The 14,475-nt window shown below is 40.7% G+C and overlaps 1 protein-coding gene across 1 annotated transcript in view; it reads left to right on the top strand.

Moving 5' to 3' along the window:
- Positions 1-13,620, top strand: part of LOC126470698 (heat shock 70 kDa protein 14-like) — a 200,888-nt gene extending 187,268 nt beyond the window's left edge. The window contains exons 8-10 of the mRNA XM_050098698.1: positions 5,075-5,254; positions 13,149-13,207; positions 13,469-13,620. Coding sequence (XP_049954655.1) covers positions 5,075-5,254; positions 13,149-13,207; positions 13,469-13,559 — 330 coding nt within the window. The 3' untranslated portion in view covers positions 13,560-13,620. The remainder of the gene's footprint in view (positions 1-5,074; positions 5,255-13,148; positions 13,208-13,468) is intronic.
- Positions 13,621-14,475: the final 855 nt, after the last annotated feature.

Here is a 14,475-nt window from a genome sequence, read left to right on the forward strand (position 1 = left end):
CCCCTGATACAACTGCATAGAGCATACATGGAGCGTGCTCAAAAGAGCGATTTCTAGTCGTCAGTATCCTCCATTAATGACTGAAGCTCTCAGGAATGCTGCCATTGAGGAGTGGGACAAACGTCCCAAGAGGCCTGCAATGATTTGGTACTGAGCGCGCCCTGTCCCATTCAAGAGTGCCTGAGGGTTCGTTGAGGACCTACGCATTACTGAACAGTGTGCTATACAAACCATTTAATGTTTTTTGATGTTGGAGGTCATTGCAACTTTTTTCCCAAATGTTCCTATTTCATTTCATAATTGGTTCCAAGAGAATGTATAGCTTTCATTTGCATAATACTCCGTGACATCAAAAAATACAGTATAAGATATCTATCTTATTTTGAGATGCGAGAACCAATTATATGCTTAACTTTTTTTAATGGGTGTCTATTTTCTTTAGTGTCGTTTGTTGTTAACAATATGAGCGTATTCCGAGAATTAGCAACTAGTAGGCAGAAATCGAATCTGCATTTGTATTGCGCCTTGACTCTTGTACAGAAAGGCATGCAGTATTCTGCTGCATTCATTTTCAGTAAGCTGCCACAAGAATTAAAAAACCGTAGCAGTAATCTTTGCACTGTCAAGTCTAAACTGGAGACTTTCCTCATGGCTCGCTCTTTTCAATTTTTCAGGGAGTTCCTGGAAAACAATTAAGTTAATTCTGTATTATATTGTTGATTATGCTAGTATATACTCGCAGCTTGTCATCTGCATGGGATTTGTGTGTATTTAATTTTTTGTGTTATTACTTTTCTGAAGTCAATTTCATATACTGACTTCATTCCATGACCATGGAGATTTGCTACTTAATATGGTCCTATGTAGTACATGTAAAATACATTATAAATAAATAAATAAATAAAACAAAGAAGATGAGCTCAATACCAGGGATGAATTTCAGGCTGAACTGAAAGAAACTTTTGGTGACAATCAACAGAATGTTACAACAACAGAAGAATTCATCAAGTGGTACAAGCACATCAAGGAAAAGCAATAGAAAGGAAGAGGGTTGATTCCTGAAAGTAGTCCCTGTGGAAGTTAAAGAAGAACACCATGATCTCACTACTCTCATATACCAGATTGTAAGAGAAGAGAGACAGCATTTTGTGGCAGCCAGAACTGTCAGACCAAGTACACTCAAGAATTGGTGACCAGTAATGTAGACCCCATACATCAGGAGGTAATAGAAAATGTTGAAGGAGAAGTGTATTGTTCTTTGACACTAATCTCCACCACCTGTGGGATGTGCCATGAAAAATGGACTTGGACTTATGTTGCTGTTGTCAGATGATAACCCAGCATCCAACTAACACAGGTACAACCAACTAATCCACCATGTAAAATGCCCTGCAGAAGAACAGACATTTGAGGGTGGAGGACAACAAACAGTTTGTTTTCACTGTTGGTGGCGTGGATACTTTGTACGCTACTGCAGCGGAAGAAGACTATTAGATGACTATTATGCCACAAGACATCAGCAATCACAACAGTGCTATTCGTACCAGTCAACTGCAAACGATTACAGTCGATCTGTGGACCGAAGCTAATCACTGTATCCACAATGGGTCACTTCCCAACACGCCATAGGCATTTCCTGTCACTGTACGGAGGTACTGGCCACTCGGCTAACCACCGAAAGGCTGCCACAGATGAAAATCGTCTGCGGACAACAGTTATCGAGATGTCAGGAAAACTCACTGACATCATTCACGGCCGACTGCGTCAGGTGCTAGTGAACTCTGGGGCTTCTTTTTCTGTTATGTCAAATGCTTATTGCTAGCTAAAGAATACTGCATTCTGTGATATGAAAATAATTGTGTGGAAGTCACAAAAAGGAAATATGTGTAGCTGACAGGAACACGTATTGCAGGAATAACTATCGATAACAGAACACGGCCTTTAAAATTTGTCATTTAAACAGAACAAAGTCACGATATTATTTTCAGGGGAAACTTGCTGCAGGCATCACAGTGTCGAAGATCAGAGCTCCAGACTGATAAAGCTATTTCAACAACCACAGATAACAAAGATTGCTTCCGGGCATTTGTTCGCCACCGAAGTCGTCGTTACCCCTTCCTCGACGTCGAGACATCTCCCGAAAGAAATCTGCAAACCGGTAGTGACAATAAGCATTCTAGATGGGCGAGGAGTGTCACGAGCAGCCACAACTCGTCCCTAAAGGTACATGCTCAGAGATAGCCGAACCAGTCCAGGAGGGTCAGCTTAGTGACACCGGTGAAGAAACGTGCTCTACTACCACTACAGACGACACAGGGAAGGAAGCTAGTATCAAACTGCCGATAGGACCTGACGTCACCGAGGGACAGTGTCAGTTGTGATCCTTCTGCATCAGTTTTCGGACGCTTTCAAATCCCGAGTGAAGAGCAGCCAGGGAAGCAGCCTATGGTAAAACACCGAATCGACACTAAGGATAATTCACCGATTGGCCAGCACTGGTATAAAGTTTCTCTGGTAGAATGACGGATGATCCCGGAGGAAGTGGAGATGATGCTGCGAGGTAACATCATTGAATGTTTAGTGTGTCCTCGGTCCTCTTCGATGGTCTTCTCTGACAGTCCTTGTGAAGAGCAAAGATGGCACATGGCATTTCTGTGTCAGATCTCGGGTACTGAACAATATCACAAAGGAAGATGTCTGTCCGTTGCTGTGTGTCTATGACACCCTGGACTTCTTCGACAGAGCAAAGTATTTCTCAGTTACGGACGTGCTGACAGAACATTAGAAAATCAAGGCTGACCGGGAAAATACTGCACGCCTTCCACACGCGAATGGCCTCGCAGTACACTTTAGTAACAGGTTGGCAGGTACGGTCTCGATGTACGTCAACACGGAACAGAGAGAGTGGGATCGGTACTGCCTGTAGTGACATTCGCACACGACTGAGCGAAGCGAGAAACTGAAAGCTTCTCACTTTTCTTTCTGTTCTGTGGTTGCGAGGCCAAAATGACTATGGATACCCTATTCCTGTTTCGGCTGGACGATACTCGGGATGACTAAATGAAACGCATTACAAAGACCGAAGGAGCAAAGCAGCTGGCTCGAATATAAACCCTGTATGCCCAGATTAAATACCGAATGCACTTTTAACGCCCAGCACCGACCGGTGAAGTACAGCCGAGGGGAGTCGGTACGGAGTTTTATACCTGTGCGGATAGTGAGACTATTGAAAATGTTACTGTAGTCCTAGTTTGGGTCTCGTCGTATCCTTAATCGTGTGTCGCATAATAACGTATGCCATTGAGAACTGTAACCCTTTGTCACGAAGACAAAAGCACGAGTCCTCTGTGTGAAGCCCTGGTACACTCCAGAGACACACACTGACGGTGGGAGGTTCGAGAAAACTGAAGACCGACTCGAGGATCCTGGAGCTTTGAAGGGAGGGGCTACTTTCGATGCTCGTACTAGTGAAGGGGATATAATGACGTGACCACAACGTGAGAATCCACCAGCACTGCCATACGGAGGACCGTTGACGAGATCTAGATCTAGGGTGCTGTAGTCTGCTCCAGCGAGAACTAATGATGAAGCGAGCTGTGGCACGTGAAGTGTAGTGGTGTAGTGTAGTGGTTAGCATCGTCAGCGGGTGTGCTGTTGGTCACGAGTTCAGATCCGACCACCAGCAATTATTTGTTATTTAGTGTTTATCATTTCTGGGAGGTTCTAGAAATATCTTATGTTTGTAATGTTTTAATAATCTGGAGTATTAAATGTCTGTATAAATAGCTGTAGTCTCTATGCAGGAGGTCAGTTCTGGTCTGGGTACTTTGGTGTCGATAATAAACATGCTTTGAGTTCTAAGTGTCGTGTTTTTGTTTTGATGTGACAATATTTCTCACAGACAGCAGCAGTGATCCACTACAATTCCAAACTAATGGTGATGGTATGCTGTCTTATATTTAATGAGGTAAGAGTCGCATTCTGTTATCACAGTACATTTTACTTGCTTATGAGATGTACAGTTGGCACCATAGCATTGTTTAAAATGAAATGCAGCATCCATGCAGACAGGGGAAAGTTGTGGATGTATTTTTTAATGTTCTGTGACTGGGTGTCATTGACAGAAAAACTGGTTTTTCTGGAAACAGCTGCCGGTCATCTTGCAGGAAAATTGTTGGTTCCTGTTTTGAATGCTGACACTAATGACTGAGTTTGCATATTCTTCCAGTAGTTTCATTCAATGATGTTTTAGGCAGTAGGTGAAACAGTGAAGGGTTGGCATTGTGTGGTCACCTAGGGCTGATGTCTTATCAGGTTTTTTTTTTCTGAGATAAAGAACAGTGTGCAGTAGTACAAACATCAGGTATTAATCTATAAAATTTCTAAACTATGAGCAGTTATATAGGTTTATGACCAAGGAATAATGGATAAAAATGATAATGTCCTAATTTCTTCTCATGTATATGACAGAGAGGTGTATGATGCCTTTTGTTAATACATTTGTGCTTAATAGATTTAGTGATAGTGGCTGTGTTGGAGAGACAGCATGATTGTAATCAAAACAAATGGAATAATTAGGTATAATGTGATAAGGATGCTGTGAGATCTTCTATTGGTTGTTGGAGTAACAGTTACGTGCCCTATTACAAGAACAGACAATTTTGCCAGAAAATGCTTCAAAAAGTAATAGAGAGAGAGAGAATCCTAATTAATAACTGATTTTTAAGTAGACCAAAATAATAATATTTAAATCAATTGAACAAAAAGTGTGAGAATACCTTGAATGCACCACATTTCCTGTATTGCTATTTTCAAGTTCAATTCATTGTGACATAACCTTCATCCACTTTCATGTGAGATAACATAAAACTATATAAAACCAACAAGAAATCAAATTTTTTTAAACTTTTGTCATATTTTTCTGTCAGTTTTCTTCCTAACTTCTTTTGTGTGTTTCATTTTTATCTACTAATTCACTTTGCTGTGGTTCTTATTTCTTTACTGAAATAAATATTAAAAATGTTGAATACTTTAATATGTCATTTGGCAGTTTCATGTGGTCTCTGCATTTCAGGCAAACGATGATAAAGTGTTGGTTATACCAGCACAGACACCTGTTCCGGTCAAGGTCACAAAGAGTCTTCCATTGACACTCTCAGGAGAGAGTATAGTAGTTCAGGTTCTTGAAGCTGATGATGATGATGATGATGATGATGATACAGACAAAGAGCAGGGAGCTGTAGTTTTAGGAAATGTAAGTAAAAGTTTGTACACATTACGTCTAATAATTTTAGTAGATTTTTTTGTAAAAATTTAGCAGACAATTTAATTTTAATTTATAAAAGTGATAACTTGGATGAGAATATTCCTTAGTGCACCTATAGGCAGTGCCGAACCCCCCCCCCCTCCCCTCCAGTCAACACACACACACACACACACACACACACACACACACACACACACACACACACACACACACACACACACACACAAAAATCATAGTCGAAGTAATGAAAAAACCCTCTGTTTTAAAATATGAAACTGTGGGTACTAGCAGAGATCACCCATGAATTTCAACCACCTTAGTTCTATGAGGAGGACACTTGATTCCAAGATGATTGTGTCCCAATTCAAAGAGTGGCATTCTTAAAGAATGGTTTAATCAATATGTGAATAATTTGTTACTCTGCTAAGTTCAACAGGCACCATATTTCAACATTATTGAACACCTTTTGTGACGGGGCCCTCACACACTTAATATGTATGCGCAGTAATATTGTGCCAATATATTGCAGGAAAGTGCAAGGCCAAGAACAGCAAAATACAATTGCGCAATATTCATGCCTTTGTAGTGAACATGTTGGTGCGCAAAAATGTGGAACTCATTTGTATTGTTGCTTGCCTTGCAAAACACAAGCGGAAATTATGCAGAATAGATGAAATTAGCCTGAAAATCTTCCAGTACATGTTTCAATGGGCCACTGGCTCATTCACTGTGTCGTAGCTTCATAAACAACAAAAACTAATTAAAAATTAAACAAGGAAATTGTAAATTATTGTGTACACATGCTGTGTTTTCTGTGTGTCCTCTACTGTAACAACTGTTGCAAAAAAAAATAAAATAAAATAAAACAATTACTTACTGATTACTAATTGAAAGCTTATGTGATCTGATGTCTGTGGAGTGCAAGGAAGAAAATCATTTATGCTGACAGGACAGCTGCCCTGATCCTATTTGCCAATTCTGAAAACTGCTATAAGTAAAATAAACTTTTCTGCTGACTATCATGACACATGGGCTTCAGTTCCCTCTGCCATTTTGGACAATGAGGTATATGGCATCTGAGAAATGAAGTTTGTGCCTGTTTACAAAGTACTGCATGATGCTTTAATATACATACTCCAGCACACGCCCTGATCTTTTGTCATCTAATTTTTTCATTTCTCTGCAGAAATTCATTCAGTGTGAATTGAATTTCTCTTGATCTCAGTAGGAACTGCTGTTTATTGCACATCACTGCCCTTACATGGTACAATATACATTGCCATATAGTGAATGTGTGTCAGAATTGTTTAAAGCTCTCTAGTCTCCTTCAATATATTGTACAGACTGTCAATACTGCTCATAGAGGGTCAGTATTATTGCAAAATAAATATTGAGCATGGGAGGGCTTCTCAAGTTTTTGAGCAGATAATTCAGTACGTGCTTCCTCCTCAGTTAAAGGTTGTGAAATCCCTCTGTGGGTCCAGGGTTTAGAATAGGCCCGAGGTATTCCTGCCTGTCGTACGAAGTGACTGAAAGGAGTTTCACACGTTTTGGCCTTTATGTGATGGTCCTCTGTAGGGTTTGATCTCCATTCTTTGGATTTTCCCGAAGAGCGAGCCAACTGGGGAAGGGTGCCTTATAAGGTGGATCGTGTCCATCGTGCATTGAGATCTTTAGCCTACTTTCTTGTTGCTGCATTGCAGTCCTGCCCATTCTCCATCTCTTGGGCGAGCACACCTTCCTGGGTTCATTTTCGACCATGCACTATGCAGTGTCAATTTGTACGTCGACGATGACCATGGACTTCTTTGCACCTGATATCCAGCTCGGTAGCCAGTCCGTTGTGGTGGGTCTGCCACATACCCTGTTGGTTGTAGCCCCCCGACCACACAGGGATCGCTCTGCTGATGCCTGCGCCATTATCTCCCTATGTATGCCAAGGGGTAGATGCCCATCCTCTGGGGTATCGGGACTCCCGGCAATGGCCATCCTGCCAGGTGGCCTTTGCTACGGCTGGGTTGCGCCTGTGGGAAGCGCCCCTGGTCAGAGTGGGTGGCATCAGGGCGGATGGCACATGATGAAGCGTAGTCCATCATCTCTTACTGGTGGTGAAACACCAGCCGTCTCTAAGCGATCATGAGCTCAATTCAACGCACAGAAGTATGACCCCAAATTATTCCCCTCCCTGGCCACACCATGGGAAGAACGTCATGCTAAGGATGGCAGCGGATCTTATTCGCGCCAGTACCTTAGATGTTCGAGAGCTGATGGGGAATCTTTCATGACAATGAAGCCTCAGTTTTTTGTTGAGCATTTAGAGGACAAGTTTGGGAAGGTGGAGGACTTGTCCAAAATGAGATCTGGGTCAGTCTTGATCAAAACAGCATCTTCTGCCCAGTCATGGGAGTTTCTTGCTTGTGACAAGCTGGGGGATATTTCTGTAACCATCACTTACATGGTCCAGGGTATCATATTTCACAGAGACCTTCTTTTGCAGTCCGATGATGAGCTGCGCACCAATTTAGAGCGGTGAGGTGTACATTTCGTGTGGCGTGTCGACTGGAGTCCGAAGGATAATCAGGTCGCCACCGGTGCCTTCATCTTGGCCTTTGAGGGTGATGCATTGCCCGAGAAGGTCAAGGTGATGGTCTACCGGTGTGATGTAAAGCCCTATATCCCTCCCCTGTGCTGGAAGTTCGGCCATATGTTTTCCCGCTGTACTTCTAGCGTCACATGCCGAGATAGCGGACGCCCATCACTTCCCAATACTCCATGTGCCCTGCCTCCCATCTGTGTCAGCTGTGGAGAGCACCATTTGCCTTGCTCGCCTGACTGCAGGATTCTCCAGAACGAAAGGAAAATCGTGGAGTACAAGACGCTAGACAGACTGACCTACACTGAAGCTAAGAGAAAATTTGAATGCCTGCATCCTGTGTGTATGACATAGTCTTAAGTCGCTGCTACAGCTGGCACAGTCAGCTCAGTGGTGAAGGCTGGAATTTGCATGCCAATACCACAATTGGACATTCACTGAGTGACGATAAATGGCCTTTCCAGATTAATTGGTCAGGTGACCGTTGGTGTGTATGGCATGAAACATCTGAAAGCAAGGGGTATCAGGCTGGAGGTGGGAATGGGGGTGTGGGACATTCCAGCAGAAATGCGATCTATTGGCTGGAGCCCGCTGACATCACAGTGAGGCAGCACAGCATAGCATAGCACAGCAGTTTGATTATTCAGTAAATGTACTGCACCACACTTGCTTTGGGGTGTTATTCATTCATTTTACTTTCAATTTGGTTCAATACATAGTTGAACAAATTAAATAAAGTGGCATGACAGATGTATTACACATTAGGAAATGATAATTAAGATGAAACATAACTCACTTGTTTGGTGTAGAAACAGATGGTAGTGTAGACTGTTCCACATTTCTGTTGCCGTTTATCAGATGAAGGTGAAATCCATAGCAGCTTCCTCCTTGTGCATATCTCTTTATAGTTTCCAATTTTGCTTATTGATTCAGAGACCTAATCCTTAAATGAATGTTCTTGTTCATACATAAAGAGCAATAACTGTGTGGAAACTGTTTCAAAATAGAGCACAGAGACTTTACAACATTTTTTTGTTTGCGCACTCCGTTTCCATTAAAATCAACAAATTCTCCTTCAAACTGCAACATGTTGTTTTTCCGTGCTCGTATTGGAGAGTAATGATCATCGTGAGATGTAATTGATATCCAGTCTGCAATAGACTCTTCTAATTCACTTTTTGCTACTGGAATACCTAACAATTTATCATTGTTTTGGTACTTAAATGCAGTATAACTTGCAATGTATTTCACTGCATCTGGAAGAACATCCAGAATTGCTGCACAACCACACAGTTTTACCTCATCCATACAAATTATAAAAGTGGGTGTGCGTATATATGTATGCATGTATGGGGCATTCAGAAGCCAAGCTGACTGACTACATCAAATGAAAATATTCAGTACAAACAATTAGTTATTGAGTTATTTTAAAAAAAGCTCTAAAATTTTTCAGCATATTTAGAATAAACTGATGTTAAGGTTACGTTTTCAGCACTTTATAAATACATAAAAAAATTCAATGGCTGTCTCTCCCATAAGAAAAACTGCTTTGTATGGAGTGAGTCACACTGCCGACTGAAAGGTGTTGACAAAATATTGTGTGGTTTGAAAACAGGCAATTTTATGAAACAAATAAACACAAGCAGGACCATTTTACATCAAAAAATCACAAGTATTAATGTAAGTAATTAAATAGTACTTAATGTACAAGTAGAAAATGCGGTCTCCCCCCCTCCCGCACACCATGGAGATCAGTCTTCATGTACTATAAAGAAGACCATGTGGAACATCAGCTAGACTTTCTAAAGGTCAGTTTCCATTTTTTGTGGGGATATTAATTTTTCCAAATGGCATTTCTGGTGAGAAAGTAGTTTTATATTGGATAACAAATGGTTCAGCCTTCTCAGTATTGATCCATCTCATTGTCAGCTAGTTAATTGTTTCACCTTCAACATTTGTTTTCCTATGGGTGATACATTTTTCTAAGTTTGCTGTTGAATGGAAGTTTTTGTGGTTCATTTCTGTTAGGTAATCAGTGTTACTTTCCTTGCAGCTAAGAACATCATCATACTGATCTCTTAGACAAAAGATGTGATGACTAGTTTTTAGTCTCTTTTTAATAAAAGAAAAATCTGTATCATTTGGAAGGTAACTGTGTCCTGGCGGAAGGAACTTTTAAGACAATAGTTTGTGTTATCTCTCGTATTTTGCAGGTATTTTATAAGACGGAGAAAAACATTTGTGTTGCAGTTTTGATTGCTGCATGAGCGAGAGTATGTGAAAATATGTTTGCCATTACTGCCATGGAAAGTCAGGTGTTCTATTAGACAAGAGCTTATTTCTTGCAAACCTCTCGAACCACCAGTTTGGGACCATACATACATACATGTTATCTATTTTGTAATTAAACATGAACACCAAAATCATGGACATAAGAGATCTGTACGACATTTAGTTCGGGAGGTATGAGGTCATAAACAGTGAATCCGTGAAAAACTACTGCATCAAGCATGATGGTTAAATTTATTACTTCTTTGCTGCTAACTCAATTTGCAACACATTTCGGAAACAGTAATCGCATGTGCCACTGAATGTACCTAAAAGACTGTATCATTACATGACATACAGTACAGGAGATATGACATTACACACAGAGAGATTCTTGAGAAACGGCCACACCATGCATGATTTTTTAATTTATTACTTCATTACTACTAACTCTATTCACAACACATTTTGCAGACTGTATCACATATGCCACTTTATGTACCTGCAAAATTATGTCATTATACAGCATGTAGCTCAGCAGATACGATATAAACATTAAGATGCCTGAAAATGAAACTGCAGGTTGAAATTCGCTAGACATATAGTCGAAATATATGTACAAATATGCATGAAATATGTTAAATATGTGTGAAATAAATTTGACATGTAGATATACGAGCAAAGCCGTCTGTAAACAACTCATCGTAAACCCCTGGAAAAATTTCTGATTTGGTACACACACTGGTTACAGTTTGGAAAGAAATACTGATGGGGTAAGAACTGCCAGTCTCTTGTTTGGATGACTGTGATAATGTGGGGAGAGAAAGGAGGAGGGGGGCAGATACTGAGGGGGGAGGAGGAGAGAGGCACAGATAGGAGGAGACGGACAGAGCTAGGGGACAGAGAGGGGAGAGGAGGAGATTGACACAGAAAGGAAATGGCAGGAGATGAACATAGAGGGGGGGGGGAGAGACTCATAGATAGAGGGGGACGAGGAAATGGACAGAGAAAGGAAAAAGGATAAGATGAGATGAACAGAGAGAGGTGGAGGAGGAGAGGGAATGAGCAGATGGACGGATGAGGAAGCAGCATATTGACAGGGTGGTGGTGGGGGGAGGAGGAGGATATGGACAGAAAGAGGAATGGGAGGAGGTGGTTAGACAGAGACAGGGGGAAGGAGGTGGACTAATAGAAGATTGGAATAAATACGTACCATGGCAATTCCAAATACTCAGCTAGCATGTTAATAAATTTTCTTAGACATTCACAGCTTCTGGGATTTCTCGCGTTGGTGATCCCTCGACAACATTTATACAGAGTTAATTTGTAATAAAACTTAGGGATACAGAATCTGGGTCGACATGCACTGAAAAAGACTCTGCATTTAACTCTTCAGTAATTGGTGTGTTTCCAGAGAAGGAAGTATCACTTGCATTACCTGGAAATTTAAGGAGACACACCTCATTTCTCTCTTCAAATACAAAATATTTCTAATCCTCATACCCTAGGAGAAAATTTTTCCAAGCGATCTTCATTTAGTCTGGAAGTTAATATGTAGCTGACTTTCATACTTTTTAGACTTTCAAAAAGTCCAAAGAGAGATCTTATTGACGTAATGAAACCTTTTTCGAAAGGCAACAAACTGTCTCTATCACCACCTTGCACTCGGGAACAAATGTCTAGGAGTCTCTTTAGAGTATTCTCCTGAATTGTGACATTCATTCCACATCCCCGTTGCAGAGGTGAGCATTCATCTTTTGGAACTCTTAGAGCTCGAGAAATCAAAGACACCAATAACGAATTCATTCTGCTTTGCACGTCGTCTTAGATTTAAGTGTGCTTCAGTGATGTGGTGTGTTGTCATTAGGTCACTTTTTTATGTTTAAAAATTTATTTTAAGATAATTTTTTAGCTATAATTAATTGGAGTGTTATTTATGCTCTTGCTTCTTACCTCTTTGCTTACATCCTGGCTTTGTGTAGTTTATTCTCCATGTCAGTTTGTGCTGGGGATTGCTTTGGGTAGTAGCTTCCTTCTGGAAAGTAACCCTAGAAGTTTGTTTCTTGAATCTCATTCATAATCTTCAGGCCAAAATTGAATTGAACGTGCATGTACAGTTACCACATTCACTTTGGCTGCATGTTTGTGTCGAACTGTTGCTCATCTTTGGGAAATGCGTGATAAATAATGTTTGTTATCTTTTGAGCAATATTAATGCATTGTGCCACAGCCCAATTTCAGTGACCCTTGCTCACGATTGACACAAAACAAGTTATTTTCTTTACACGCACAGCCACAACAGTTCTCAAAGTGACATCAAGGCGTACAGAGGCGTCGAAGAACTTCTTGCTCACCAGGAGCCAGAATGGTTTACCTCCTTATTCTGTTGTCCGTGGGAGGAGGGAACATTATGGTCTGGGGAATGTTTTCATGGCATTCCCTTGATGATCTTATCATTGTGGAAGAGAGAGTGCAGCAATGAAAGTATGCATCTATTCTTGGGGACCATGTTCGCCCTTACTTGCAATTTGTTTTTCCTAGGCACGTTCACATGTACCAGCAGGACAAGGAGCATGTCGCACAGCTCACTTTACACATGTGTAGTTCGAAGAGGGCCAGGATGAGTTGACTGTGCTCTCCTGGCCACCAAACTCCCCAGATTTAAACCCGATCAAGAATCTCTGGGACAACCTCAATCAGGCTGTTTGTGCCATGGATCCTCGACCGTGAAACCTAGCCTAGCTGGCCACAGCACTGGAGCTGGCATGGCTCCACATCCCTGTTGGCACCTTCCAGAACCTTATTGACACTTTTCTTGCATGTCCTGCAGTGGTCCGACACTGTGTGTGTGTGTTCTTGCAATAATTATATCAGTTGTCAGCATCACTCAGTTCAGTTTGTGTATATATTGTTATTTTTGCAATTTGTTTAAACATTATGTTGAAGTCGAAGAATATGTTTTTAATAAAGCAAGCAGTAGCTTTAAATGTCCTATACAGTAAATGCAATAAATTGTTTCAGCTGACGCTTGATGATGTGTCGGCTTCCAGCAGTTTAACTGCTGAAATAAATGTAAACAGGTATGTAAATTTCATATTTTTGATTGTGAAGAGGGAGGTGGTTGTTGTTATTTTAATGTATGAATAGTCAGCAAATAAATGTATGCCTACCACATATTTGACCAGTTGACTGACCCGCATTTTTTTCTTTTTTATTTATTTTTTTAAATTTTTATTATTTGCTGATGTTCAAAGTTTAAAAATTTATTTTTATGGTATGTGTTGCAACTTTGCTTTGCTACTCTGTTGCCTTTGATATTCATTCACTTTTCTCCCTTTTAGTATTGGAAGTTTGCATGCAAGCATAACTGATACTGCAACACAGAAGAAATCTTCCTTTCGACGAGGTCCTCCGGCATCAGATGGACAATAATTCATTTGAAAAATTATATGTTGATATTGCCTGTGATATTAAAATAAAATGTTTTCATATACTTATTGAGCATTCAGCCATCCTCTCCCCTTTCTCTCCTTACTTGTTAACAGTAGTAATTAGAGACTGGTTTATATGCATTTGGATGTTGCTTATGCATTGGCATATTTGGCTCCTTCTCACTGGTTACTGCATATTTTGACTAAAAACTAGTGACGATGCATATTTTCACCTATGTTTACAATATTTTAAAAATTTAGATGGGCAGTCTCTAGCTCGATCTAGTTTTGATGTCTTACAGATTGACCGCAACCTAGAACTGCATGCAATCACTAACCGAGAGGCCACTGCATAGTGAAATCATTACAGAAGAGGAACAGGAACAGGCAGACAGTCAATGCTCCTGCACTGGCTAATCCAGGTTAATCCCCTCCACTGTCATACCGTACGCGTCGGTAACAGTTGAATTAAACTAATCAAGCTTTCAGTCGCATGTCCGTGGTTTCAGTTTAGCTTTCCATTTACACACAGTTGAACGTGTTTACAACATGTTGTGTGCCATGTTGCCTGAAAAAAGAAACGTCATTTCGTGGATAGCTGACCATCCTGAAACATTTACATATGACGAAATTGCTTTATATTGTCAAGTTTGTGAGAGAAACGTTCCGTGCAAAAAAAAAAAAAGTGTCAAATAGACCAGCATGTCAAGACAAGTCGTCGTATCACAGGAATGCAGAAGAAAGGACCAGCAAGTTGCAGTACCAGGGATTTGTCCAAAGGAAAACAAAAAGTTGGTTGAACATGGATGTGTGTGAAGCATTCACTGCAAGCAACATTCCTCTTCACAAACATACAAACCCTATCCTCAAAGGCTTCCTGCACAAATAATGCTTAAATCATAATATATACCAGATGA

Source organism: Schistocerca serialis, chromosome 3 (assembly GCF_023864345.2).
Source record: "Schistocerca serialis cubense isolate TAMUIC-IGC-003099 chromosome 3, iqSchSeri2.2, whole genome shotgun sequence".
Taxonomy (NCBI): Eukaryota; Metazoa; Arthropoda; class Insecta; order Orthoptera; family Acrididae; genus Schistocerca; species Schistocerca serialis.